Source organism: Paralichthys olivaceus, chromosome 5 (assembly GCF_024713975.1).
Source record: "Paralichthys olivaceus isolate ysfri-2021 chromosome 5, ASM2471397v2, whole genome shotgun sequence".
Classification (NCBI taxonomy): Eukaryota; Metazoa; Chordata; class Actinopteri; order Pleuronectiformes; family Paralichthyidae; genus Paralichthys; species Paralichthys olivaceus.
In genome coordinates, this window is record NC_091097.1 from 5,507,535 (window position 1) to 5,534,748 (window position 27,214).

Here is a 27,214-nt window from a genome sequence, read left to right on the forward strand (position 1 = left end):
GGGTGTCCCAAATCCTGGCAGAGGGGGGAAACAGAGAGGTCTTTAGTCAGAGCTCAAGGTCTCTCTTCAGGGAAACGCGGTGGATCTGTACTATCTACTAGCCTACTCTCTCGAGCTTGACAAATGAAGTCCACCACAAAAAGTTTTTCAGTCATTGGATGAATATTTCTTCAGTGACCTGACCTGAATTCAGTCAGCCTAGTATCCCCCTTTTCACTTGTCTAGGATTATCTTTATACTCTGTGTATATATTTATATTTCTGACTCTTCCATGTTTCTACATGCAGCTGCTCCCACAGCAGAATTCAGCCGGACCTGATGTGTCTGAGTGTTTGACATGAGGCCCCTGAGGCCTGAGAGTAACGTGATGATGACTTTTTTCGAGAGGAAGACGTCCAACCTGCCCAGGCAGCCTCTCTCTGTCGCCCTATCATCAGGAAAAAAACAAAGCACAAAGCTTATCTTGCTCACAACGCACTGTCACAGATACAGGATTGAATATGGAAGAGTAGAAACTAAGACCAAAAGACGATTCATTGTCTCGTCCCCGAAGCTTCTTTTGATGATCCGTTGTTTCACAAGAATAAGATGTTTGTGGACGAGAAGACAAACGAGATTGAACAAAGGAGCAGCCATTGTTCAGTGAAGTGTCTGTGATTTAGACACTGATCTTTCTACCTGCTCACAGAAGTCAAAGTGTTTTTCATTTTTTACTAAACTGTCTTTTATTAGCCTTTTACAATTGTACCTTTTACCCTTCACAGTGTCTGTATTTACTTTGTCTTCTGTATCAGTCTTGTTTGTCATGATTTCAGCAATAAAATAAATAAAACTAGAATGTCACTCAGTAGAGCACATACCTCCTCAGTGCCTTGATTAGTGTTTTAATCGAGTACAATTTTGTAATTGATATTTGAGGTAGGATATATTTTTATTTTATTTATTGTTCTATTTATAGGTATTTACAATTCCACTGCATGATATACATAAACTAAATTCCTTACTTTTTCTCACAATGTTTACATGCTGCTGCAGTGTGAAGGATATTAACACAACATTTTGAATTTAAAATATACTATACCTTTGGACGCATAGTCTTTGCAAAGCTTTTCTTTCTTTTATTCTTTTAATGGTGACTGTGGATGTTGTCCATCATTTAGCCGGCACTGGAGAGATTTGCTAATGTCCAGTATAAACAAGAGGAAATGATGACTTCTAAAGCTATGAGCCCTTCCTTTAAGGTGATGAACCCACTGTTTTTTTTATATTTTTATGGAAATTCGATCAGTTGTGATGAAGATGTTTGAACAACAGGGGGCGACAAACTTCAGACAGGCGGAGCAGAGGTGGAGGAAGCTGTCCTTTCAGCACCACATACAGTCTGTCTCCATAACTTCAGAGGACATCACATAGACTTACATTGACGTCCTGGAACCCTAGTGGTGACAACTTACCCAACAATAACCCTAACCCTAAAATTAAACCTAACATTAACCTAACCTGAAAATATCTTCACCTAGCCCTAACCCTCACCTAAACCTAATTCTAACCCTAAAACCAACAGAAACCAACCACCCTCTTAGGAAAGTGTCCAAACATGTCCAAGGTCTGTGCTGAAAATGGTCCTCACAAATACATAAGTACAAGTACACAAACTAATACAGCACATTAATTATGACTATTTTTAAAAACATGATGAAATAAACGGATCAGCTCAGGGCGCAGAGCCACAGGGTCAGCGGGGGACGTGCGTAAAAGACGCGCCGCAACATTTGGACAGTAAGAAGCCATACACGCACGAATCTTCGCCTGTGTGGGCACAAATGCATGTGGGTAGTCCTTCATCCATCTATGGAGAGAGAGAGAGGGAGAGAGAGGGAGAGAGAGAGAGGGAGGGAGAGAGAGAGAGCATCGCAACACCCCCTCCTTCCGCCCCCTCCACTCACAGAAACGGAATTAAAAAAAATCTTTAATATCTTTCCAGCAACGAGCCTCCGTTGCTGCAGCGCAGAGCGCGCACACACTCACACATGCACACACACACATGCACACACATGCACACACAAACACACTGTGTCTTTGAAAACGTCGCCGGTGAGAAGGAGGAAAACTTGGCTGCAGAATTTAGGGAAGCGTCTTCACACTGATATAAAAACAGATATAGAGAGGGGGGAGGCTATAACCTGGACGTCTTGAATGTGGCCTGTGGAACCGCTGCTGACATCGTGACAACACCAGCTCTGTGTGTCTGTGGAGCTGTGCAAGTCCTGATTGTGTAATATCTTTTTTTCCTCTCGTCTTCCCGCAAAGCGAACAAACCTGCAGCCGAGAGCGCACGGATAGAAAGGAGCAGGAGAAGAAGAAGAAGAGGAGGAGGAGGAAGAGGAGGAGGAGGAGAGGAAAACGGGAGGATTGCAACGTTCACCAGAATTTATTTTGTGTCCTATTACATGGCGCAAGGGCTAAACAAACGGGACCGTCCTGGGTGTGAAACTGCCACGGTGAATTTGGATATTCAAGCATCAGCAGCAGCAGCAGCATCCTCCTCCATCCACGGAGGAAGAGGGAGACGCATCCTCGGCTGCGGCGTCGCACACACCGACTCCTCGTCCCTCTCCTGCCGGCTTTATGTCGAGTGATGGTCGGCTTGCCTTGCTGGATGCTCCCCGCTCTTTCCAGATCGTCGACGACCGAACCTCCTCTGACCGCAGACCCCCATTTTCGGCGGAAACCTACCCAGAGCGATAGGGCTACATATGGAAACTGGGGACCAAAATTTTAGGAAAAAGGAAAATCTAAGCGGTTGATTTCATTTATTATTAGAATAATTCTTTTCAGGTTTCTCTTGTTTCTGTGTGAGCTCATTTCTTTTAAAGCCTGCTGATTAATGAGTCTATTGGTTGAGCCGATATTTCCTCATGCCATTGGGTTGATTTGTGAGCAGCCAGCCGAATATCGTCCTCACAGTAGGTCGTTATAAAACCGCTTTTATTTCGTCTCGTCAGGACTCGGATCCGTCCATTTGTTTATGTTCCCTCTAATATGAGGTTTCCCTGCTGTCCTCCGTTTCCCTTCCCAGTTTATTATCACCTGTCTGCTTATCCTCTATTTTGACTAAAGTAAAACATTAGAAATATAACATTAATAGCTAATAAGAGTCTTTAGGATAACCTTTGGACACATCTCTAATTCTTATTTCTTACTGGCCTCTAACTTAAGTAACTGTAACTCATTGTAAGAGACATATTGAACTGTTGTACTGTAAGCCTGCCATTACTCTAACAACATCTCTTTGGTCCATTAGATCTCATGTTAATTCAGCTGTAACCTCAACAAGTCAAGAAACAGGTTGTTTTTGTTGTGTTTTCCCCACTTTGGCTAATCTCACCTGCACCGCCTCAGACATCTTTAATCCTGCACAGCTCATGTTTGCAGAGTGGCTGTTGTGTGGGTTGAATCTGCAGCTGCAGGCCTGCTGAGGTGCTGCCTGATCTCTCATCTTTATTTGTGAGGGTCTTAAAGTAAGAACAAACAGAGAGGAGAGACACAACTGCGTCTTCCTCTCTTCCCTCCCCTCTTAACAAAAAACCCAGAATCTTTTTCTCTTGTTTTGGTCCTCACCCAAACGCAACCATAAGGTTCCTACCGCATCCTCCTCCTCCTTCTTCCCTCTCCTTCCGCTCGAGTATATCCCGTTTTTTCGGTTTGGTGTGGTCCCGCAAATTTTCAAATATTTACTTCCTGTACATCAAGAGGAAAGGGGGTCCCCCTTTCATGGAATGCGGAAACATGGGTCTGTTCGACCGCGGAGTCCAGATGCTGCTGACCACGGTGGGAGCATTCGCGGCCTTCAGCCTCATGACCATCGCAGTCGGCACGGACTATTGGCTCTACTCCCGCGGTGTCTGCAGGTCCAAGTCCATGAGCGAGAACGAGACCAGCAAGAAGAACGAGGAGGTGATGACCCACTCTGGCCTGTGGAGAACGTGCTGCTTAGAAGGTAAGAGCAAAGACATTTCTCGCTTTTCCCAGACGTGTTCTTGTCTGTGGGTTCTGGCTGCCTTCACTTCCCTCTTCCATGACACTAGAAGTTCAAGGATGCTTCTCCACGTGAAATGCACAACATTAGTGGGACAGAAGCTGGAGTTTCAAGGCCTGAATGTTGACCAGCACTGATAGGAGCTTATTTCCAGAAACACAACCTTGATGGGTTGCAAGATAAATATGAAGCATCACCAGATCATTAGTATTATGTTGATCCAGCTATCTGATAGAGGGCCAGAAAAGATGACAAATTACCTTTTCAGTGACATGAAACAATCCTTTTGCATGGTTGTGCTTCTTCATATTGCTCAGAAGGTCGGGTGAGGCAGGTTGTATGTATGAGTCTGAGGAATACATGATTATCTTAATGGTGCAAGTGTAACCACAATGTTTATGTTCCAAATTCCCCCCAGTCTTTGCTTGTCTAATTAGACATATTGGTCAGTCTTAAGTCTAAAAAAACTAGATGAAACAGTCAGAGGCAGAAAAAAGTTTGCTGCTAATTGACTTTGCTGCTAAATGTTTGATAAATGAATGAATTCTAAACTTTACACTTGGGGTTTCTCCTGCAGGCCGGGTTAAACACCCCCCCTCACTGTGCTGCAAGATTATTAGGAAAAGTAAGGAGGACCTATCCACATTCTGTTCCATATTTTCTCTAATATATGTTGTTCTTCACATAAAACACAAAAGTTTTGCTTTGTCATATGTCTGATGAAATAATCTGGGAAAGAATATCCCTTGAAGTCTGCATGTTTGTTGTCATTGCTTCATTTTAAGGTGTAATAAGGCAGAATGAAATTTAGCCATAAAACGTAATGACTAAAACTCTGCTTTGAAATCCAGACTGATGCAGTTGTGTTCATGGCTTGAGCTCCAGCAGTGAATGTGAGGCAGGTTTCTGGAGTCAGACTGAGGCTGTTCCTCCCATACCCACTGTGCAACAGTTTCACCAGTCAGATATTAGAATCTAAATCATGAAATAATAACATATTCACATGCAGCAGTTAGGGTGGGACCTGCATCGTATATATCAACCTGATATACTGGCAAATCAATACTCTGGTCTCACCCTAATTAAGGGAAACTGCAGGGGAGCTGTCCCTTTAAAGAAGATGTGACTTTGGACCAGCAGGTTGGACAGGGTGTTTGTTTTCATCATGAAAAGTCATGGCAGCAGAGATGCAGCTGTTTCTGGGTTGACCCCCTCGACACCCTTGATGATGACAGGGCTGCTCGTCATGTAGCCTCTGACCTGTCGGTGTTTGGTGATCTCCGAGGTGTCAAACGGCCTCACCTCCAGAGTCCGCACCATCTGATGGAGGCGGTGTGTTTCCTGTCACGGCCCGGCGGAGGCACTGGGTGAGGCACTGTAACCTTGTGAGGGCGCAGAGCGTTGCAATTCTGCTCATCTCAGCTGTGAGATCCTGAAAGGCCACAGTGTCTGACTTCATGCTCCTATGATGAGCAGACACGCTCAGTGCACCTTCTCTTCAAAGCTTAGTACCTGGTTTGAAGTAACACGTGTAATTGAATGCAGCTGTAATCAATACTTTTTAGAGTAACAACACAGCAAATGAAAGTGGGAAGACAATGTGAAACACATCACTTGTAGTGACGGACCTACAGACAACTCCAGTGGTAGTCAGAGAGCGTTTACCTCAGTCCCTCTATGATACCACATTTAAGTAGATCCAGATATTTCTTTAGATCTCCACCAAATTGTACTTACTCATAAATATCAGTCCTCTAAATATACCAGATTTTTTTTTTTTTTATCAAGAGCCATGAATTATTCTCTAAGAAAAACGCCCAAGGAAAGATTTTAAAAAAATCCTGGATCTGCCCCCCGATCTGGATCTGCATCAAATCCGAATTTGTTCATCCCGGTCCCACACCACATCTACCAAGTCTCATGGTTATCTGTCCAGTAGGTTTTGCATTATTCTGCTAGCTAACTGATATATAAACAAACAAACAGCCGAATATATAAGCTCCTTCTGGGGAGGTAATTAGCTCCTGAATCTGCTGTGCACAACTTTATGGAGATTTATGGTGAGTTTCAGTTCAGTGTTTAGTCGCCTGCTCCATAACTCTACTGTTGTGATTCTTTCTCACCACTCTCATAGCATCATTTTGTGCAAACAAGTCCACGGTACACTATCAAACAGCAGCTATAGAGCCAGACATTTCCTCCAAGAGATGGTTGAGACCAAAAACAGAGCTAAAACAGAGTAAATATTGCATTTGGATTCATCATGTGGTTACAAACACGACTCCAAATGAACGATCATGCTGCTCTGTAGCTGCTCGATAAAATAACTTTTAAAATAACAATTTTTTGCTATTAAGTCCATCATCAATATTATGTGATGACTTGTTTCAAGTGCTCTCAAGTGGCAAAACAGTCATTGAAACTCTGATTTGTTGTGTTTAAGTTACCTCAGAATGAGCCCTTCATCTACATCGGGAGCAGGTCCTCTTCCCTGGAGTTTGTCATGTTTCTACTGTAGCCCAGAATGGTCAAACCACACACTTGCTCAGGATTTTCATATCATCTGGTGAGACAAGGGGTATTTGGTTGCAACTGCACAGCTGGTTGTCACTTAATCTACATACTGAACCTCAGGTTCAGGCTCAAAAACTGCTTGTTTAGGGAAAGTTCATGTTTTGGGTCAAAATTAATTTCAGGCAACCTTTGTTCAACATTGACTGTTGGACGGAAATAAGAGAAAAACGTTTTGGGGGCAGAGCCTGGTGTTTGGATAGAATTATAGATTCTACATTTCAGTTGTACCTAATTCAAACTCAATTGAGTTGTGCAGATTCCTGGTTTTGGTTATAGAATAGAAATATTGTATATACATTAATATAAATGTTGTTATCTACCACTGGCAGAATGCAAAACACAAAACAAGTTTGCTTTGGATCAAACTGCAACATGAATTTAGGTAGGTTAACTCTTTCCATGTGGAGAAGAACTATTGATACTGAAAACCAAATATCCACTTGCAGCATCTACAGCTCAGCTGTTCCACAGAAGCTGCTCAGGTGTTGGCAGCAGAAAACCGTCTTCACTCCAGATGTGAGCGTGTTTGAAAGATCACAGTAAATATTCTGGGGATGTAACCCTGAGTGCTGACACAGCGTTCTGTCCCTGCAACGATTACATTAATGCACATAGGATTAATCACAGCTGGAGTAACGATGGACCAGGACGCCATCATTTAATTGGCAAACAAAACAACAAAGAGTCGAGATGAGTTTAAAACGTTGCACTCTGGGATTAGCGTGTGTGGCTTTGTGTCTACACAATGAGCCTCCTGCCTTGAAAGGATCAAAATGGCAGGAAATAAACCCACGATTGTCATTTGTGATTCATGAATGATCCCCGGCACAGAAAAAGCAGGGGAGTTGAAAAAAAGGAGGCCACTGCATTTCGTTACTGGGGTCAGGTTCATTTAAATTCTAATTCAGATGACTTCCTGTTCAGGAAATTGGGTTTTAAAAGCTAGTACATTTAATTATAGGTAGTTTGTACATTTTAGACCAAAAAATCAGGAGGAAATTGAAAAATGAAAAAGTAGAGAGCGGATGCAGCTGTGGGAGAGGCAGTGATAAGCAGCCTTGTTTCAGCACAGAGAGTCGGGAGGAGTGATATCAAGTTTTACATTTCAGATGTTAATTAGGCCTCAGTTTGCAGCTCAGCTCCATTAATTCAAAGTGCCAAGATGACTAGTATTCATCTCTCCCCCAGCTCGGCTCAAATGAAGCCTTCCTGGTGATCAGGCACCGACTGTGGCTGTGATCGCTGCGTCCTATTCACAGCAGAGAGCGTAAACTGAGTGTTTGGCAGAACACACACACACACACACACACAGAGCTGGCAGAGTGGACACGGGTGGATTTGTGTTGGTGTAACCAGTTGCCTGGAGAGAGGAACCTGTGAGGAAGGAAGACCCACACTGGGTTCTCACACTCTGACCTCTTCTTCACTAATTATCTGGAGGTGATGTATGTGAGCGTGTGAATGATAGTGGGTACAGCAAGAAAATGTCTAGAAATATCCGAGCAAGCGAGTGGACGTGCTGATGATGCATCTAATGTGACAGACATGAAACTGAAAGAATAGAAATATCTCAGGATGAAAAAAAAATAATAAGAGGAGGAATAGAGGACACCAACACTGCTGTCAATGTGCTGTAAACAAAAATACAAGATCAGAACTAATCTCCTGCCTCCTTCATGCCTAGACACCCCCCCACTGAATGTACTAGACATTTTCTTATTGTTGTGAATGCGTCTGAGCCGTAAAATAACCTGATGCGTTTTTTTATATGTGAAAGACAAACCGGGAGATGTCTGTGTCCAACTTTGCAGACATTTTCCAGAGTTCATGTCTATAAATGACTACAGAGAAAGCAGATTTAACTCTGTCCAGGTAAAGGAAAGGATGTGTATGAATCCTCTGATCATTTTAGATGATGTCACAATGGTTTGCTTGAAGCTTGAGAGGATTTTCCAGACAGTAGCTCTGACTATTTCAGTTCTCTGAGGGAAAATCTTCATCTATTTTCTGCTATTGATGTTGTTACTCTAGAAAGTTTTAAACTGTTCTAAATGTTCAGTAACTATGGATCCACAAACACAGTGTGACCCTCCTGTTGAGATGCAAACCCTACACACGGCAAACATGTGCTGCTGATGAATTGGCCCCCGGAGGCCTCCGCTCTTAGCTAGGTGCACTGTGCTGAATTTCACTCTAACCTGAGGCGTCCATCTTCATTACAGCGCCACCCTCAGGCTCCTCCGTAGTTACAGGAGGACACAGTTGGAATCTGGGAGGGGAAATGTGATGAAGGAGGGCCAATGCTGTGTCTGATGCTTTGTCTTTTAGTACCTGTTGGTTGAAGAAACGTGTCTGTTCAGGTTCAGTATTCGACCACTGAGCTTTAAATGTACTAAAAGAATCTTAAAATCAATCCTAAACTTTACTGGCAGTCAATGAAGTGAGGCAAGAACTGGAGAGATATGGGTTGTAAGTTTGGTGTTGGTTAAAATGCAACATTCTGCACCAGCTGAAACCAAGACACTAAAAGAAACAAATTTAAGCTTTAGTTTAAGGCTTGTAGAAAACCTGATGTGTGAATCCTGCACAGTTTGTGGCCCTGAGAGGTAAAACTGAGGGCAAACAGTGCCCACTGCCACCCAGAGAGCTTTTTTCTACGACAACATCAGAAACATGATGAACACATCTGTGTTTTTATCAAATAAGATCTTCTCTCAGCTGATGTGAGACAGTGTTTACAGAGATTTATGTTTCAGAAAAATCTCAAATGTAATCAGAGCAGGGGCTTAGCAACAGTTTGACCTTTGTTTATAATTTTGACCATAACAGAATCATTTGAATATTGTAATGGTGTGGTTTGGTCTCATACATTTCTTTGGGGTCGGTTCGGTTCAATGTGGGGCCCCCCAGGTCCCTCTTGTCTGGGGCCCCCAAAGTCCCTGAGATCATCAATAGATGAGGATGTTTTTTTTCATGGTTTCCAGTTTGATTTTGTGACGTAGCCATGGTTACTCTTTCTTTGTAGAGTGTATGACCACCGGACAGAGGTTATATAGAAAAATGTTGTTACTTTTCTTGTTTTAATTTTTTAACCAAACATGGCTGCCACTTCAGTGTGGCCTCCCACAGCTCTTGTCACTCAGTTCACAGTTCACGCTTCCTGCCTCATGATTTTATGCATGAGCATGTGGGAGTATCAATGTAGTGTACATTATGTATGTGTGTGAGTGTGTGTGTGTACATGTTTGTGATTGTGTTCTCTGCAGCAGAGAGGCAGGATGAGATAAAAGCAGATAACTGAGTGGCAGAGGAGAGCAGGATTAGTCTCACAGTTCAATCAGATAAGGATTACTCAGCTGGAGTTTGCCCAGGCCGGCTAATGTCCCGGCTCATAAGTGGCATTATGCTGCATTATGACGCCGATCCACTGTACACCCAGCTGCATGGGCCAGATTATAGTTTGACACAAGTTGAGAGCAGTGTGGATGGGAACATGTATGTGGGGCCACTTGTTGAGGCAGAAACGGCCCCCTCTCTCCTCCATCAGCATGGTGTCACTACTCTGGGCATACTAGCCCCTCATCTGATTACCGCCTGCATAAAGTGACTGAGCTCTATTGCTCTGCACTGTCACTCTGCCCTGCAGCCGGCGATGGATGGGATTCATTTAGCCTTTCGCTGGATCTCCACGGAGACTGCAGACGGTCTCAGCCCAACACAACTGTTTTATTGGTCTCCACCTCGCCCTCTCTATTGCCGACAAAGGCAGAATCAAGGGACCAGACATCACTGATTTAGGCTGAGGCCAGCGACAGTCCAAGGACCGTGCAGGCCAAACACACTGTGGTAGCAGGGTATCAGTGTAGAGGTTATTGATTGTGTTTGAGTGCAGCCTCAGGTCTGTTATGTAGGTTTGATAACAGTGCTGCTATGATAAAATACTTTCAACCTCGACGTGTATTTTTTTGACTCGTATGTTGTGTAAACGGAGATGTTTGATGTTTTTACAATGTTTCTTTCCTCTAGCGTGTTTTACTGGTTATTACCTCCACCTCCACCAAGAGGGTTGTGTTTTCACCCCTGTTCCTTGGTTTGTTAATTGGTTTGTTTTAAAGCAAGATTACACAAAAACAACTGAACAGATTCCCATGAAACTTGGTGATCAGAATAGAACCCATTCAATGTCAGTCCGGATCTCCACTTTCTTTAACATTGTTATGCAGAATTTTCCAGGTTTTCCCAGAAAATAATTCATTCATCTTGCTGAAAAAGAAATCATGTACATTTAGGACACTGATATCTATGAGTGTGTGAAATTTGGGGCAACTTGATTGAATTTAAGGGGACTGTTAGGCCTGGTTGGAGTTATGTGCTCTACTGAGTAATATTCTAGTTTTTAGTAAAGTTAAAATGTCTGTGGGGAATCTGAATCTGCTGAAAAACCTCTTCAGTAGTCTGACTGATATTTCCTCGCCATCGTGGTGTCATGTGACATCACGATACCTCACAATTGCATGTTGCACGCCAGCGGCTTGTCTGGCACGCCTCCTAACAAATCCAGGTAAAGTGAGACGGCAGACATTTCCTACATGAGTTGGAAGCGGTTGACCAATCACAACAGAGTGGGCCAGCTGGCCAATCAGAGCAGACTGGGCTTTATCGAGAGTGGAGCCTTAAAGGGACAGTAGCTAAAACCAGGTGTTGCAGATAGAAGCTTAAAAGAGGAGCTGCAGCAATGGTTCAAACATGTAAACCCTTTCAAGTAATAACACAAATTAAATTGTGAACCTGTAGATGAGCAGAATATGTTTCCTTAAACTCACACTATACACAACATTGTGAACCTCCGACTGAATGTGATGCACAGACCCCTCAATTTGATTTTGTCCAGCGACATTTCCAATGAAGTTTCTTTACACATGACAACCAGTTACTAAAGGAAGTGGGCATATGTAATGTCCTCTTGTGCTGCAATGTCTGAGTGTTTCTTATCCCTCAGTGTGTACTGGGTGCAGATCTCTAAATGTACTCAGTATATCCAGTATTGGGTGTGAGACACCCCTCAGGCCTCAGAGTGCAGGACACATTATCATGATATTCTGGTATTGTGTCAAAGTAATTAAACAGCAACTACATGATGTTTTTTATTCAAATAATTTTATGCATGTGCAATATTATAAATACCTGAGGTTATAAAAAAGGGTCTCTGTTTCCTGATTCACGTCTTGGCACATTTACCTATCATAGTATCCATCAAACGAATACGGATGTTGGTTAAAATCACTGTGAAAATGGCATCCAACCACAGACTTAAAGAAGGACGGGATGATAACTCCCCAAATTGAAGACAAATCATTTGGCTTGCTGCAGTATAGATGATAAACCCTGTCCGCTCCATGTTAGCAGACAGGACATGGACCAAACTAAAAGGTAAATGTATATAATACATTTTCTATCATTTTAGGTAGTTGCTATCATACTGATGTATGTTCAAGTGGTCTTTTTTTTTTAAACATTTTGTTGTAATTAGTTATTTGATTATATAAAAATCGGATGAAAAGTCTTGATTGACAGCTGAGACTGACTCATGACTGATTGTTGAGCGCATGTATTGGTGGGACCTCAGTACACAGCTCCCCACCAAAATCACTACAGTACAAACTCTGACTCCGAATGATGTCATTTTTGTAAAAATGGAAGAGGCTGAGACGTGTCGTCCATCTTTATGCACAGTCTATAATCCAACTGTAGCCATGGTAACAGTAAAAAAAAAAAAAAGTACATTGTGAGCCCTACGTGGGCTGCGTCTACCTATATTTATATTCAAACTGAAATGTCCAAAGGTCCAAATCAAACAAGATATGTGTGAAAGTACCCTTAAACAAACTTATAGGTACATATGTTAAAATTAAAAGTGCAATTTGAGGTCCAACAAGTCTGTAAATGACATGTTGAAAATGCTAGAAATAGCAATTAAGTAACAATTAAGTAGAAAACTACAGCACAGACTTGTTATCCATGAAACGACCACAGTTTTAAGTGCTGCTATTGGTTGAGAACTTTTTCTAGAAGATCATATGTCCCATTAACAGTTTCCTGTTTTATACAATTCATAAAATAGTTATTGTGATGTTGCACCACCAGGCCAGAAAAAATCATCAGAATTATCACTGGACATGTTGAAAACTGAATAGACTAAACAACAGGAGCTTATCCTTCCAAGTGAATCATTATACCATGATCAGACTGGAGAGGACAATAGAGGTTTAAAGTACACACATTATGACCCTTGTGTATTAATAGTCATGTCTTGGTGGCAGCGTTCACTTGTCCTGATGTAGCCTCAGAGATGAGATGGACGGTGGACTGGTGTGATGGCACCGTAATTGGTTTAGCGAATGATTAATGGCTCAGATGGCGTTGATCGATGGGAGAAGGCAGTAAACTTTGGTGGCCCTCTCCCATAAATGCTGTCACCTGCTCTGCCTCTGAAACCCCAACAACAGCTTCTCCCTCCTCAGAACCTTATGATTATAAATTGGAAAATATAAACAGAAGAATGAGCATTAAAGAGGAGCATTGTCTAAGTAAGTACATAACAATTATCCTCTGTGACCCCTGACACATCATCATAACAGCCAGCAGGACTGCATGAGTGTGTGTGCATGTGTGTGTCTAGCCTTGATTTATTTATTTATTTTTAGCTGCACTCTGTGCTGTTGGGTGGGATCTATCTTTATCCGACATGACCGGAGAACAAATCAATAAAAAACCTACCCTGGACCAGTCTCTGTGTGATCACACTGGGTGCCACCACAGCATGATACTAGTAGCATGGACTTCTAACCCCCTGCTTGCACGAGCATTTTCACGTTGCCTTAACTGATCCTGTAACTCAACATGTTTCCATGTAATTCTGGCACAAGAAAGGTTTTTTATACACACCTAGAAGCTCGATCCGCGAATTAGATTTTTTTTTTTACGATCAAACAAGTATTTGCAAGTAACAACTACTGAGCAAAAGCTACACATTTCATGTTTTGGCAAATTTTGACAGAACAGATGATGGAAGACATGACTGATGCTGCAAGGTGCAAGAGCAAAATCATTTTCCCACCTGTCATACAACAGTCAATAACTTCTAACTGTAAATTCCTACGTTGTCTACGTTTGATCAGGATAGTTTTGGTTTCACATTGTAATTTAGGGGGTGAATTTAAGACTTGACAAACGTACATCCTGTTGTCATCACCCACTTGGGATATATCTACTTATACTTGACGCTGATTGGTCTGTAGACAGCCCTGAGTCAGATGTCAGTATGTAGGTTGTAGTCTTGTAGTCTGTTGATTTGGTTGCCACAGCAATATCATTATGGTATCACTACCAGCATCAGAAACTTCAGGCTTAGTGCTCCACAATAGTTCAAATGTATCATATTAACGTACTCTGCATTCAAACATTATATTGTTGGAGGGGAGACTACAAGCAATCCTGTGAGCTGCTTCCACTTCTTTTTCTCTTTTATTTTTTAAAGCTGTCTCAACTTCCTGCAATTGGTCCTTAAGTTCAAACTATCCAAACAATTTTTTTTCACTGAAAACAAATCATTTCAAAAATCGTTTTGAAAAGCTCCAATCTATTTTTGAAAAAGAAAATTAAAATGCCATTTCTGAGGGTTTTAGTGTGTTGTTTTAATTTTGTGAAATTTGAATGGGACACTAGTTCAAAATATTTTTAACTTTTCAATAATATTTTTATTGGCTCGAATCTTTTCATATGCTTAGTGGCACAAAACAATAGAGTGCATACATATACACGAATTTACCTGAATTAATCAAAGAGGATGAGCTTCATTAATGTTTTGGGATTTGAAGTGGTGACCTTGGACAATAAGAAACTTTAAGTGATTTTTAAGGCAAATAGTTGAGGGAAAAAAATGCAGATGAATCTATAATGAAATTATTCATTAAAGAAGACATTTATAAACATTGGCTTGGACTGTGTGAAAATATAACAGGCACCCTTTACATTCCAGCATTTTAAAGACAAAATACTTTATTGAGTCATAAAAAACAACTGTCCGGTTGTAAATAAGCATTAAATGAAGATTATAGGTTTTAGGTGTAGGTTTAATTTCCCTTTGACTGAAGCGTAAAAAAAATAAACAGATAAACACGAAGGGAGTTTCAAACCACTGCAGTTCTCGGAGGTCAGAGGTCAAAAACAAAAGAAGAGAAATCATTATAACCCATAGTTGCTGCCATGTAATTGCTCTTGGCTTTTGTTTATCAAACAAATGTTGCCCACTTGAAAATGTTAAGTTTCCAGGTTGAAGCGGTTTGAATAAGCACTCGATTTTTAGTAAGATTGCACTCTGATTACGTAGAATTGATCCTCTTACAATGAAAGTGTAATTACCAGCAGGCCAATCTCCGATTGCATCGCAGCAGAGCTTCTCTCCGTTCCACTCCACCAGCCATATCCTTAAGCTGTGCAAACATCCCAGAGAGACCCTGTAGTAAATGATAATTAACTGCAAATACAATCCATTCATTTTAAGGAGGTGCGATTCCAACCCTTTATTTATTTATTTGTTTATTTTTTTCAATAGCACAGAGAAAGTACGGCAATCTGCCTTTTGATTAATTGGTGGTGTCTGTGTTGCAGTTCATTTGCAATCTATTACACCGTGTTTGCTTTGTGTCAGAACGCAGCCCAAACACAATGCATCATCTCAGAGGTGGGGGAGGGGACAGAGCAGAGGCCTATTGGAGGCTTTGCCCCTGGCTGAATGTACGACTGTCTGCTAATAATGCTAATAACAATTGCAATAATAATAATAACAATAATAATAATGATGATAATAATGATATTTACTGGATCTGAGGTAAAACTAAATACACAACATAAACCTGACAGATGAAATTAATGAAGGCGGGGCCGTTCACCAATGAAGGAGGGCAACCAGACAAAGACAGGAAGTATGAAAGACACACACAAGAGAAGACGTTTCAAAGTAAAACAGGAAATGATGAGCAAAAAAAAAAGAGAATTCCAAAAATCCAAACAGATTATAAATCAATTCAGAGGCAAAAAAGAGTCCATACAACAGAAAGTCTTTCAACAGACTCAGGACAGTCTCTTCAAAAGTGAGACACAGGTGAATGATACTTGATGAGTTCATCACTTTGTCCTCTAGTCTTTGTCTCTATTAAAGGGTCAGTACACACATTTTATAATTTACCTATAAAGCACGTTTTACTTGGGACTCAATTAACGGAGTTGTTTTTCACCTCAGATAGAACAGCTGGTGTGATGCTGATGTAAATAATGTATCTTAAGGCGACAAAGACGTTCCCACCTCTTGACACCTGGCGGGAGAGCGCTGCTGATAGTTCTACTAGCGTCATGGAAGCAAAATACCTCCCCAGACTGAGAGTCTCAGGCCTGGGCCGAGTTGGAGGCAAAGTGCTGGAGGTTCCTGTAGCCCGAGTGAGGGTCAACGCCCGGGGCTCGGTGGAGGAGGCTGGAGGTCGTTTCAGGACGACTGATGGAGGAGAGAGATCACAGGGCAAATGAAGGTGATCGGACCAGATGGCTCAGGATAGAATGTGTGTGTGTGTGTGTGTGTGTGTGTGTGTGTGTGTGTGTGTGTGTGTGTGTGTGCATGGATGAAACACAAATAAGCAGCTCTTATGGTGAATTTAGGTATCAGATATCTTTGGTATTTGACATCAGATGTGATTTATTTGTTTTCTGGACAACAAGGCAAAGAAACCAGACAGTGCTGTAATTTCAGACAGACATTTGATCCAACAACATTGATTCTTTTTTTATATAATTCAGGAGTCTGCTGTGCCGGACAGAGAAATTAACAGGTTGCATTTGACTCTTCACTTGCGGCCTCCATCTTTGCCTTGCTTGATATTAAAGATGTGAAAAATATCCATGTTCTTACACACAATCAAAATCCCGAAAAAAATATTTGAATCACCATAACGTGAAGGACATAGGTGATTGATTGGTCAGCTGGTCCACTCTGGTGTGATTGGTCAACCGCTGCCAGGATAGAAATGTCTGCCTCCGCTCTCGTTTTGAATGGTTTTGGTAGGTGGCGTGTCAGACTAGCCGCTTGCAAACAAGGTATCGTTTGGACAATCACATTTACTTTTACATTCACAAAACACCCATAGAACACACTAAAAATCATGTCACCTTAAAATTAAAAGGGAATTCTCCCTCTGCGTCATTTACTTTACAAATATATTATATTATGTTTGTGAAATAAATGCCACACTTCTATACAGTCAACGTATGGCTCGTCTTTTCGTGACTATGTTGATAGCGAAGCCCTGGAGGTGCCAAAGTGGCCTTTTGGGGCCGCCTGTCTGTCTCTGAGGACGTCCGGGCCGCCTGTCAGTGCGACGCTGCTCAGATGGCCGTGTTTACTGCACTTCCAGAGCGAGTATTTACTGCAGCCGACAGGGCTGGCAGACCCCACTGTCACAGCAAATGGTGCTGTTGGGAAAACAAACAGTTGTAATGAGACTGTATCTGTCAGACGGGGCTGGTGAAAACCGCTTCAATTCAAGACACACGAGTCAAAGACGGAGACAGGGGCGAAAGGTTGTTGCGATCACAGACGAGGTTCATGTAAAAGCAGCTTGAAATTTCAGTTTGGTTCTTTCTGGCGCACATTGGGAGGAAGTTCAAACGTACGCCTGTAGAATTCTTTTTAATTTCAGCAAACGCTGAATGTGACCTAACTTTAATTGATTTCGACTCTGTTTGTTCTATCGCTCACACGTCTCCGTGGAGCAGCTTGATGGAGCGAGTTGGGTGCTTAACCTGAAGGATGATGATTTAATAGGCTTCCTACAGGAAATGATGTAAACCTGGTGTCTGGGAAAGGCTGACACTCGATTATTCATGTCTGGTGGCGGGACGCGTTCTGGGACTGTGAATGCTCAGAAAAAGCGCGGGCCAAACTGCTGACGACGCTGCTGATTGTTGCTGGGATAAAAAAGACAGTGGCGCTTGAATCTGCAGATCAGAGCAAAACGGGGGAATTTGTCAAAATGAAGTCGCTGCTGTTATCATCGCTACATCCTGATGTAGGCGAGGATAAGGTGCTTCTGAGTCCACTGAGGAGGATGATGTAATTTCCAGTCGAGCATGATGCTGCTCTCCTCCCCCTCTCCTCATCCCTGTGTGTGTGTGTACGGCGCGCGTGTGTGTGTGTGTGTGTGTGTGCGTGCGTGTGTGTGCGTGCGTGTGTGTGCAGGCATGTATGTGAGTGTTCACCTTCACATCTCTGTGTTTCTCTGAGCAGTGAGGAACAGGATGAATTTTTAATGAGCAGCAGCGTGGCTTCCCTTTGCTCTCTCAGATCGCTTTCCAGGACAGGGAGTCTCTCATGATCACAGCAGCACACACACACACACACACACACACACAGCAAACACAACAAACACATTTTCACCTGGAAATGAGTGGCAGATGTCACATAGCACATGCAATTCTTTTTTCTTTCTTCCCAGCAATGTGGATGTGAGCAAGTGTGACACCAGTGCTGTTGTGACATTTTCCTGAGCCTTACAGTTGTGTGGCCCTATCAGCTTTGTTTTGTGCATATGTATGTGTCATGCATTACATCATCATGGTGAGGCCCTGCACTGTGCCGGTCTTTGGGATGACTCCATGAGCAAGTTGAGAGAATCAATCACTTATTTACCCACAGTGCTCTTCGTGCTCGCTCTGGGGCAGCTTGGCCACAGCGTCGTCAGCGTGTCTGGACTCTGGAATAAAGGTTTTTGTCGGAGCCCGCAGAGGCTCCCGTACCAAACCTCATGTCTAAATCGATGGCTGAACAAAATGTTGAGAATGAGCAGCAGAAGTCTGGTAAATGTTGTGAGAGTGAGCTCAGACTGTGAGATGCAGGTTACATTGTGGACATTAGAAATGAATAGGAGGAAATGAAAAGAAACTGAAGAAAGGGCTGGGTGTCATTTCTAAACTTAAACATGATTTAGTGCTTTATTCTGCTGCTTGATGTTGATTTTCAGTGTAAATACGGAACAAGAAATCTGAAAATGTACCTTCACATATTTGTCTCAAAAACAAATGGAAGGTTTATGACTCACATGGAGGGTGATGTAACAAGTGGGTCTTGATCTCACTGTCTTGAATTGTCTGGTATGTGTAAAACGTTTTTGGATTTCAACTTGTTGATATTTACTCTATGTTGGTAATTATTTATTTAGGCTGCAGGTATATGTTTTGTTTTTCTAAATCCCGCGTAATAGAGGCAGGGGTTTGGTTTCTACATTTTTACCCCTTCAGTTGTTTGTTGAGTGGTAGACAATGACAGAGTAGGGCTCAGATATATTGTTGTATTCAAATAAATGCCTCAAAAGGTTTTAGGCCTCATAGCTTCACTCAATGGTGGAGCATGACTGCAGTCATCATCAAGTGACAATGCTTTGTGATGAGCTATGATAAAAACTAAATGCTGTAACTGTCAGAAAATACTTTTTAATATCTCTATTATATTTTCATTATTGTGTTCTTATATTTAGCTCAATAGCATGGTTCAGAGTAAAAATCCCATTCATTTTCAGAATAGAGATTTTAAATGTCATCCATAATATTGGAACCATCCAATGTAGGCATACCACAGACTGCGAAATTGTATAAGAATTGTACAATCCTCAGGTGTAATAGAGACATCTATGATTGATGGAGGCTGCTGTAAAAAATCATGTCGGCTACGATCAGATCGTTCAGCGTTCCATTACGTTTACCACAAAGCACACATGATTTCCTTTTGTAACACGCAGCTATTTTTCAGAGATAAGGAAAATAAAGTCCAAGGGGTGAAAATCACTGCAACAGCAAATTCAAGAAGAAATTGTGCTGGAAAGTGATCATTTAAAATGGTTTATGGGACACGTAGTTCCTCCACTCTTAAAATAATTGTGTACACTGTCTTCTACCTTTATCTTATTTCCGTTTTCCTTTTTTTTTTTGCCTTGAATCAAATGTTTCATGGTCACCATTCATCTCATAGCTTGTCGATCTGGTTCCAGGCTTTAAACTCTTTATGTAAGGATTTTCTGGAAAATATACTACAGCAACCAGAGCTGTGCTTAACGTGGGCACGCACTGTCGTAACTGTTTGTGTGAACTGGGTGCTGTGGCTTTGTTTGTCATTGCTCTTCATCTGGAAGATTCCGACCCGATGATTCACCCGTCGTATTGAATGCATATACATTTCATCAGCTGCCTCCGCTGCCGTGTTGGTGCCCTTGAAAGGTCACTTGACAAAAACATTTGCTGATCGCTGTATTTAATTTCTCCCATTAACTATATGCAGTCACTGACACAAAGCAAAGCACTGTGTGTGTGTGTGTGACTCTCACAGTGAATGTAGGTCACACTCTTCTCCAAACGTCATCTGTCAAAAATGTGTTTGTAGCACGCAGAGGGACAAGCTTGTCACCGTGAACGCTAACCGCTAATTAAAATGATTATCCAATGGAATTAAGTCCCGATCACATGGCCTGTCATCTCCTCTATCCTGACCTCTGCCCCACCCCCCCACTCCTTTTTTCCCAGAGGACGTAATATTAAAGTTCTTTAGATGTTGCATGGGGGATTTAACTGAAGAAGAGAAAGAATTAAAAGAGGCGGAGAAGAATTGACCAGGAGAGGACGATGTTTGTCTTGTATCAGGCTGTGATAGAGAAATGGATGAATACATGACTCCATCCATCTAGTCATCTTGCCTGCCCTTACTTAAATACCCCCCCCTTCCTCCTCCTCCTCCCAGCATGCCGTGCTGCTCGCCGCTGCAGCAGGGCAAGAGATGACATGTGGACACTCAGTGAATTGCCAATCGCCACCGACAGAGAGAGGGAGAGAGAGACGGAGAGAGAGGAGGGGAGAAAAGAGAGAGAGAGAGACGAAGGGGAGGTGGTTTGACGCATCCCGACTGCAACCATTGGCTTTTTTTTTCCTACATTAAAGATTAGAGAAAAAAAAAGAACTGCAGAGGAGCACTACACTGAATACTGGATGTACCCCCCCGCCCCCCAACACACACACACACTTTCTGCTCAGAAAGAGAAATCAATAGTCACAAATTAATCACTCTGCCCCCTGGCAGTCGAAAGGGGGGAGGTGAGGGTGGGGCCACAGAGCGGCTCTCTCACAGAGCTAACCTGTAACCGAACCTGTTCGCTCTTACCTCTTTTCAACCAGCTCAGGGGCCAGTTCTGAGCCAGCGACTAATCTCAAACCCGTTCTCTGTGTCTCAACAGTCAAAGAACGGGCTCTCGACTCAGACACCAACACTTTGCTGGTCTAGAAGAAGGAACGGCTTACGTCAGGTGCTGGGGGTGGGGTTATTGTGGCTGACAAGACCATTAAGACCAACCAAGACATTGTGACCAACGCTCTACACATTGTGACCACCGCACGTTTTCAAAGCCAGGAGCTTGAGAAGAGAGTACGGCATTGTGCTTGAAGTTGATGCTAGTGTTGCTGGGAAATCAGAGATGTATCGAGTAATGTAATGACGTGGCTCTTTGGTGGCTCTAACCCGTGAAAAAGCGAAGTACATGTACACGTACAAATTTGTCCCTAAGTCTGAAGAAATGAATGTGCGACCTCTTGCCCAAAGTCAGCTGGGATTGGCTCCACCTCTGGATGGATGGATGAGTCAGCCTGTCTTTTCTACAACAACCTCCACTGTAAGGGCTCAGCAGTCAATCTTCATTTCAGTTTTTCCAAAGCACTTCCATTTTACGACACAGCGTTTGGTATATTTTCAAATGAGGGCTGAGACTTCATAAAATAAAAGTGAATAACTCTGCGTTTTAGTGTTCAGATGTATTATACTGCCTCAGACAATTCAATTTGTAATCCCGGGCACAGAGCAGCTGCCTCGCAGTGCAGGAATCTGTCTCTGCTGCTGATGTGTGATTTCAGGCCGAGCCACAGTTTTGCACCTCGGAGAACACGCTGTAATTGGCAACGATTTTAAAAGGTGGTGACGGTGACTTTGACAGCATGCACGTGCACTTTCTGATTCCAAGTGTTATCAGTGCTTTTAAAAATGGAATTTGACTTTGGACGAAAAGCTCAAATGTCCTCTGGATGAGACCATGAGGTCGCTTCGCTGTCGACGAAGCTGCACGAATTCATGATCAGACTCTTGGCACAGAGAAAGAGAGAGAGAGAGGCTCACAATCACATTTATTGATCAGCCTGTCCGAAGCTGTGGGAATCATGTGAATTTGTAAACTGACCTGAGTAATGTTTCCACTTGAGAGACATCCAATAGTTTCCAACACGGCGCAAGATTTGTAACGTGGGCATGAGATATTGTGTTTACGGTGCCTCAGCATCAGTCACTCTTCCCGGCTCACCACCCCCTCCCTGGCTGCCATCATATTCATCACCACCCGATCGGAACCGCAGTCACCTCACTTCACCTTTGCTGGAAATTGCTGCTCTGAGTTTGTCTTACTGCAAAGACTTTCGTTATCTCTCCTCAATAACCTTATCTCCCAGACTGCTCGAGTGTTGCTGAGGTCGGCACATCTCAGGAACAAGAGGACACTGATGGAATTATTTAAATTTAATGAAAACTCTCTCTTTTTTGGGGGTGGCGGGGGAGGGGGCAGAAAAGTATGAAGTGTTTTAAGCGGACCTGAACGTCTCACGCAAGCTTCTTGCTGCTGTCACCATCAAGTTTGACCTCTTATTTATTGTGAAGACACACTGTTTTCATGTTTGATGGAAGATAGCCTACCAGCTAATATCACAAATGTCTGTCTGTCTGTGGACATATCTCGAGAATCATTCACAACTTTGTCAAGCTGACAGGAATAGTTTTACCTTTTAGCATAGCTTAGCATAAAGAAACAATTGGCTCTAAACTTGACTCTAAAGCTCTGCATATAACATTTTATATGACTTTGACCTCTGTGGTGTTTGGTGGGAACACGCTGCTTGTTTCAGATTCTTCGTGCACTGCAGTGAAAAGACAGAGATGCTGAATATGAAAGGTGACTTTAAACTTCCTGGTGCAGACAGAACATTGAAACTGCAGCGACAGAGGAGGGAGAGTTATATTAATGCAAGACGAACCCATCAGGAAGAGTTCAGGTCAATTGATGGTCATTCTAAGCTTTGACTCATGGCTGAATTTGTCCATTCTTCCCCGTATTGAATGATGCTTCTCAGACACTGAGGTCCTCTCAACTTCAACAGATCTGTGCATCTCCTCCACGCTGTCAGAATTTATCTCTCCAGCTCTCGAGTTGGCAGCGAGTGACTCCTCCTCGAGCCTTTTTTCCCCGCATGATGATTATGATGATGACTTATCATTCCATGTGTGTTAGCGAGAGGTTGAATACAAAACATACTGTTTTCACTGCAAAGAAAGACTGACATATGAACATGGAGTGAGTCACAATCACTGTAAATGTAGCCAACTGCAAAGAGCATCTCTCACTCCTCCTCTCAGAGAACGTGATTATGGCTCTAACATTCAGGAGACGGAGCTTTTCTTGCTGTGCTGCTGTGTGTGTGTGTGTGTGTGTGTTCAATTCTTGTTAATATCTGGAGCGCTGTGTTATTTGACCCTGACATCGTCCAGAAGGAACACAAACCATCATGATGTCGAGCAGTGAGATTCCGATCAGGTGGAGTGACTTGGCTCTGGATGCTGTGTTGGTATAACCTGATACACTATTGGTGCAACTGTTGGCAGATGTCTGCTGCCAACTGCTCCACTATCTGTGTGTGTCTGTGTGTGTGTGTTTGTGGTCCACACAAAATGCAAGTCCCTATAATGTAAATCATTACATTTTAGGGTGAAGACATATTTTAAAGTTAGGTTAAAGTTAGGGTAAAGAAGGTTTAGGTTAAGGTTTAGTTTAGGTTTAGGTCAGCTTAAGGTTAGGGTCCACAAACCAGAAGGTCAGTGGTTTGATCCCCAATCGCTCCAGTCTGCACAAGTGCCCCTGACAGAATGGTGTGGTAGAAAAAGCACTGTGTATTAGCGCTGAATGAATGTGCGCATGAATGGGAGAAACCGACTTGTAAAGTAAAGTGTCAACAATAAGCTCGATATTGTCAATTCAATCCATATCTGTAACTAACTCACAATTAGTTGAGCATGTGTATTGGCGGGACCTCGATACCACACCTCCACAATCGCTGCTGTGCAGAATCTAAATTACATAAACAGGAGGATGTGCCTCCATCTTTATTTAGGGTGTTTAGTTATAACCATAAACACTCACAGCAATCAGTTTAACAGGCAGCAAAATTTACACACACAACAACCATCACAACCTCCCCACAACTCAATAAGGGGATGTTTTCAGATGTCTTCACTTCTCTCACCAACTGCTAAAAATAGAGCCCGACCGATATGGATATTTGGGGGTTGATAAAAATCATATATTTAAAAAAAAACTATTGGCAAGGATCCAAAAGATGTTATTATCAAACCCTAAAGGCAAATACATTTAAATCAGACTTGATATTTAAAAGTTTCACCAAAAACTTTAATTTAAATAACTGTAAATAAAACAAAATACAACCAAATATATAGAATTTTTTAAAGAAGGTAAATGTCTCCACTTCGAGGAGTTATAACAATAAAATGCTGTTTAGACACTGATGCATCAGTATTCATATTCAAAACAACTTTATTTATTTATTTGTTCCCAGAGGGCAATTCTAAGGCCCATAGAGCATGTCGATACACAAGTATCAACAAGAAAGAAAACAATGATGACATCAGTGCAATGTCAGCATACAGTTGTAAAACAGTGCAATTTACTAAAATTAAAGAGCAAGAGAAGTGTATATGAATGTAAAAGGATGGTGAACAGGAGAACAGCTGTGAAAACTGATTTTAAGAACGTAGAAAAGCTGTCACTCACGTCTGACGCCTGACATCAGGTTATTCAAATGCACCTTTAATAGATTTCACAGAACTTCTGTGATATTAATGTGGGTGTTGGAACAAAATGCTGAGACGCACAAAACAAAAAAGATTTAATAAAATTTGTACAGTTAAAGAGAAATGTTGTGTGTGCATATGGTGGTTTTCATGTGTGATAAGAGATGGTGAAGAGTAGGTGGGTGGCTGGACAAAGTGATTTTGGGAGTGTGTGTGTGTGTGTTGGTGAGCACAGCTCTGAAGTGCATTTAACAGACAAAGGGGGGGGGGGGGGGCGATCGGGACACCAAAGCCCTGCGAGCACAAGAGTGAGTCAGGCCTGATCTTTTCAACACGAAATGAGAGTCAAAAAATTAGACACAGCCGCAATATGATAACGCACAAAGTTTCGCCTCATCAGTTTCGTCTGAACCCGTAAGCTTTCAGAAGAACGTTGAATATAAATGAGCCTTAACAGGACAATAACATACATTCATACATGACTTACATCCATTAATGTTATAAAAACTATCCTGTGTTTGTTTCTCACGTCCTCCATGTTAGCAGATGGAATCAAATCATGTGCCAAACTAAAAAGTCAAAGTACATGTTCCTCAGAGATGCTTACTTTCATTTGAGGTTATCACAATGATGTTTGTTCAAGTGTTCAAGCTTCTGATAGGTTTGGTTGTAATTTGGTATTTGATGCTATAAAACAGGGGGATTGACAGCTGAGGAGTCATGATTGGTCAGGGGGGTTATTTTAGCAGGACCTTGAAACTGCGGCTTTACCTTTGATTATGTTTTTTTCTGTTGATATGGTAAAAAAAGGGAATTTGAAGATGTCAAAGATTTTCCATCATTTCCTAATAATGATTGGAGCAAATGATTAAAGGATTAAATGAGAAAGTAATTGTCAGATAAGTTGCCAATGAAATACTCATCCTCCCCCTTCATCAGTCTATATATCTGTCTGTCTGTAAGAGAACAGGAAAGTGAGTTTCATTAGCAGGAAAGTTGTAAAATATTTGCCAAAGAAAGGACATACACCATCAGTAAATACAACCTTCATCCATGTGTCCTGCATCTTTCTTCTCCAGGCTTTGTGTCAGTGTGTGGCTCATACACTAATCATTATCATCTAGTTAAACAGTTTCATCGACTGCCTGTGATTTGTGATTTTTTTATAGACTCCAGTAAATGTAACCCCCCTCCGCCCCCTCGTCTTAGATCTGTCCTCAAGTGTTCCTGCTGTTATTAATGGCGTTTGGGAATCCAGTTGATTTAAATAAGAGTAGCACGCTGATAAGATCGATGGGTTACTGTTTTAAGTTGGGATTTATGATGCCCAGCGACCGTCCCACTGTGCACACATTGCAGATTTTGTGCCGATACCGTGTGCTCACTTCCTTGACGCGTGAATCACGTAAATCACAGAGAAAAGGCTGAGGTGGGGTCAAACCATTTAGGGTTGCATGATGGCCAGCTACAGCTTCATCACCTGATCGTCTGGCTCAGAGAGCTCAACCATCCAGAAGTGAATTGAGTGTGATGTTTTCCAGGCTGAGGATATAATGTGAGTGAGAATTTTGTCTGAAGTCCTTTTTCCGCTGGTCAAACCCCCCCCTTTGTCTGCCAAAGAATGGATACAATCAGCATTCACTCTGGCTCAAATGACTCTGTAGTAAACACAGGTTTAAATCGGCTCCTATCGGCAGTGTTGGAAACATGACACCCAGGTGAATGTGCAATTTTGGCAAGACAGAGAAACAGAAATTTGGATGTCTGGAAATTTTTTCTCCAAAAATGGCAACAAGTCAAAGGTCAGCTTCTTTATTGTGAACATTGTCTTGTTTTCTTCTATGGCAGTATATCAACAATTTCTGGATCAGTTAATGAAACAAATTATATATTCAATATGGGCATTTCTCACATTGTATTTTCCTGGTTTACAGATAAAGCATTTAAAATTTAATGCAGCTACGTCTGTAACTAATAGAGATTTTTTATTATTTATCTGGTTTATATTATCGACTAATCATTTCATTGTCCGGCCCATGGAAAGTCAGAAAAGTGTTTGTCAGTTTCTAAAGTGACGCCTTCAGACTCTTCATTTTAGCCAGAGAAAAGCACAAAACACTTATTCGATTATTATAATAGTTGCAGATTCAATTTCTGGAAGTTCAATGATTGAATTCTATCAGATCAATGTGGCACAGACAATAAGATGGTTGTTGCAAAGTTTAAAGGCACCTAAAGCCATGAGAAATTGGGGATCATGGTTTGTATAAAAAGATGGAAGACACGTCTCGACTTTCTCCCACTATCCAGATATCAAGCCAAAATGTCCTGGCTAAGAAAGGCTGCCATCTGAGCCTGTGCGGGGGGGAGAAGTTGTGATATTGAGTTCCATCTGATACACACACTTGACCAATCATAGGTCAGCCTCAGCTGTCAATCATGTCAATCATGACATTACATCCCGTTGTTATAGCGTCAAATAACTATATAAAACCATCAGAAACACAAAATGACAGAAACCATCTTTTTAGTTTTGTCCTTGTTCAATCTGCTAACATGGAGGAGGCATGGTTTATGGGTTAGTAGTAGTAGAAGTTTGTATTTGACTGGTTGAT

At 42.0% G+C, this 27,214-nt stretch overlaps 1 protein-coding gene across 1 annotated transcript in view; it reads left to right on the plus strand.

Annotated features, from left to right (window-relative positions):
* Window positions 1-1,932: 1,932 nt before the first annotated feature.
* Window positions 1,933-27,214, plus strand: part of cacng2a (calcium channel, voltage-dependent, gamma subunit 2a) — a 60,116-nt gene continuing 34,834 nt past the window's right edge. Inside the window, exon 1 of the mRNA XM_020094189.2 lies at window positions 1,933-4,000. Within this exon, the coding sequence (XP_019949748.1) occupies window positions 3,775-4,000 (226 nt within the window). The 5' untranslated portion in view covers window positions 1,933-3,774. The remainder of the gene's footprint in view (window positions 4,001-27,214) is intronic.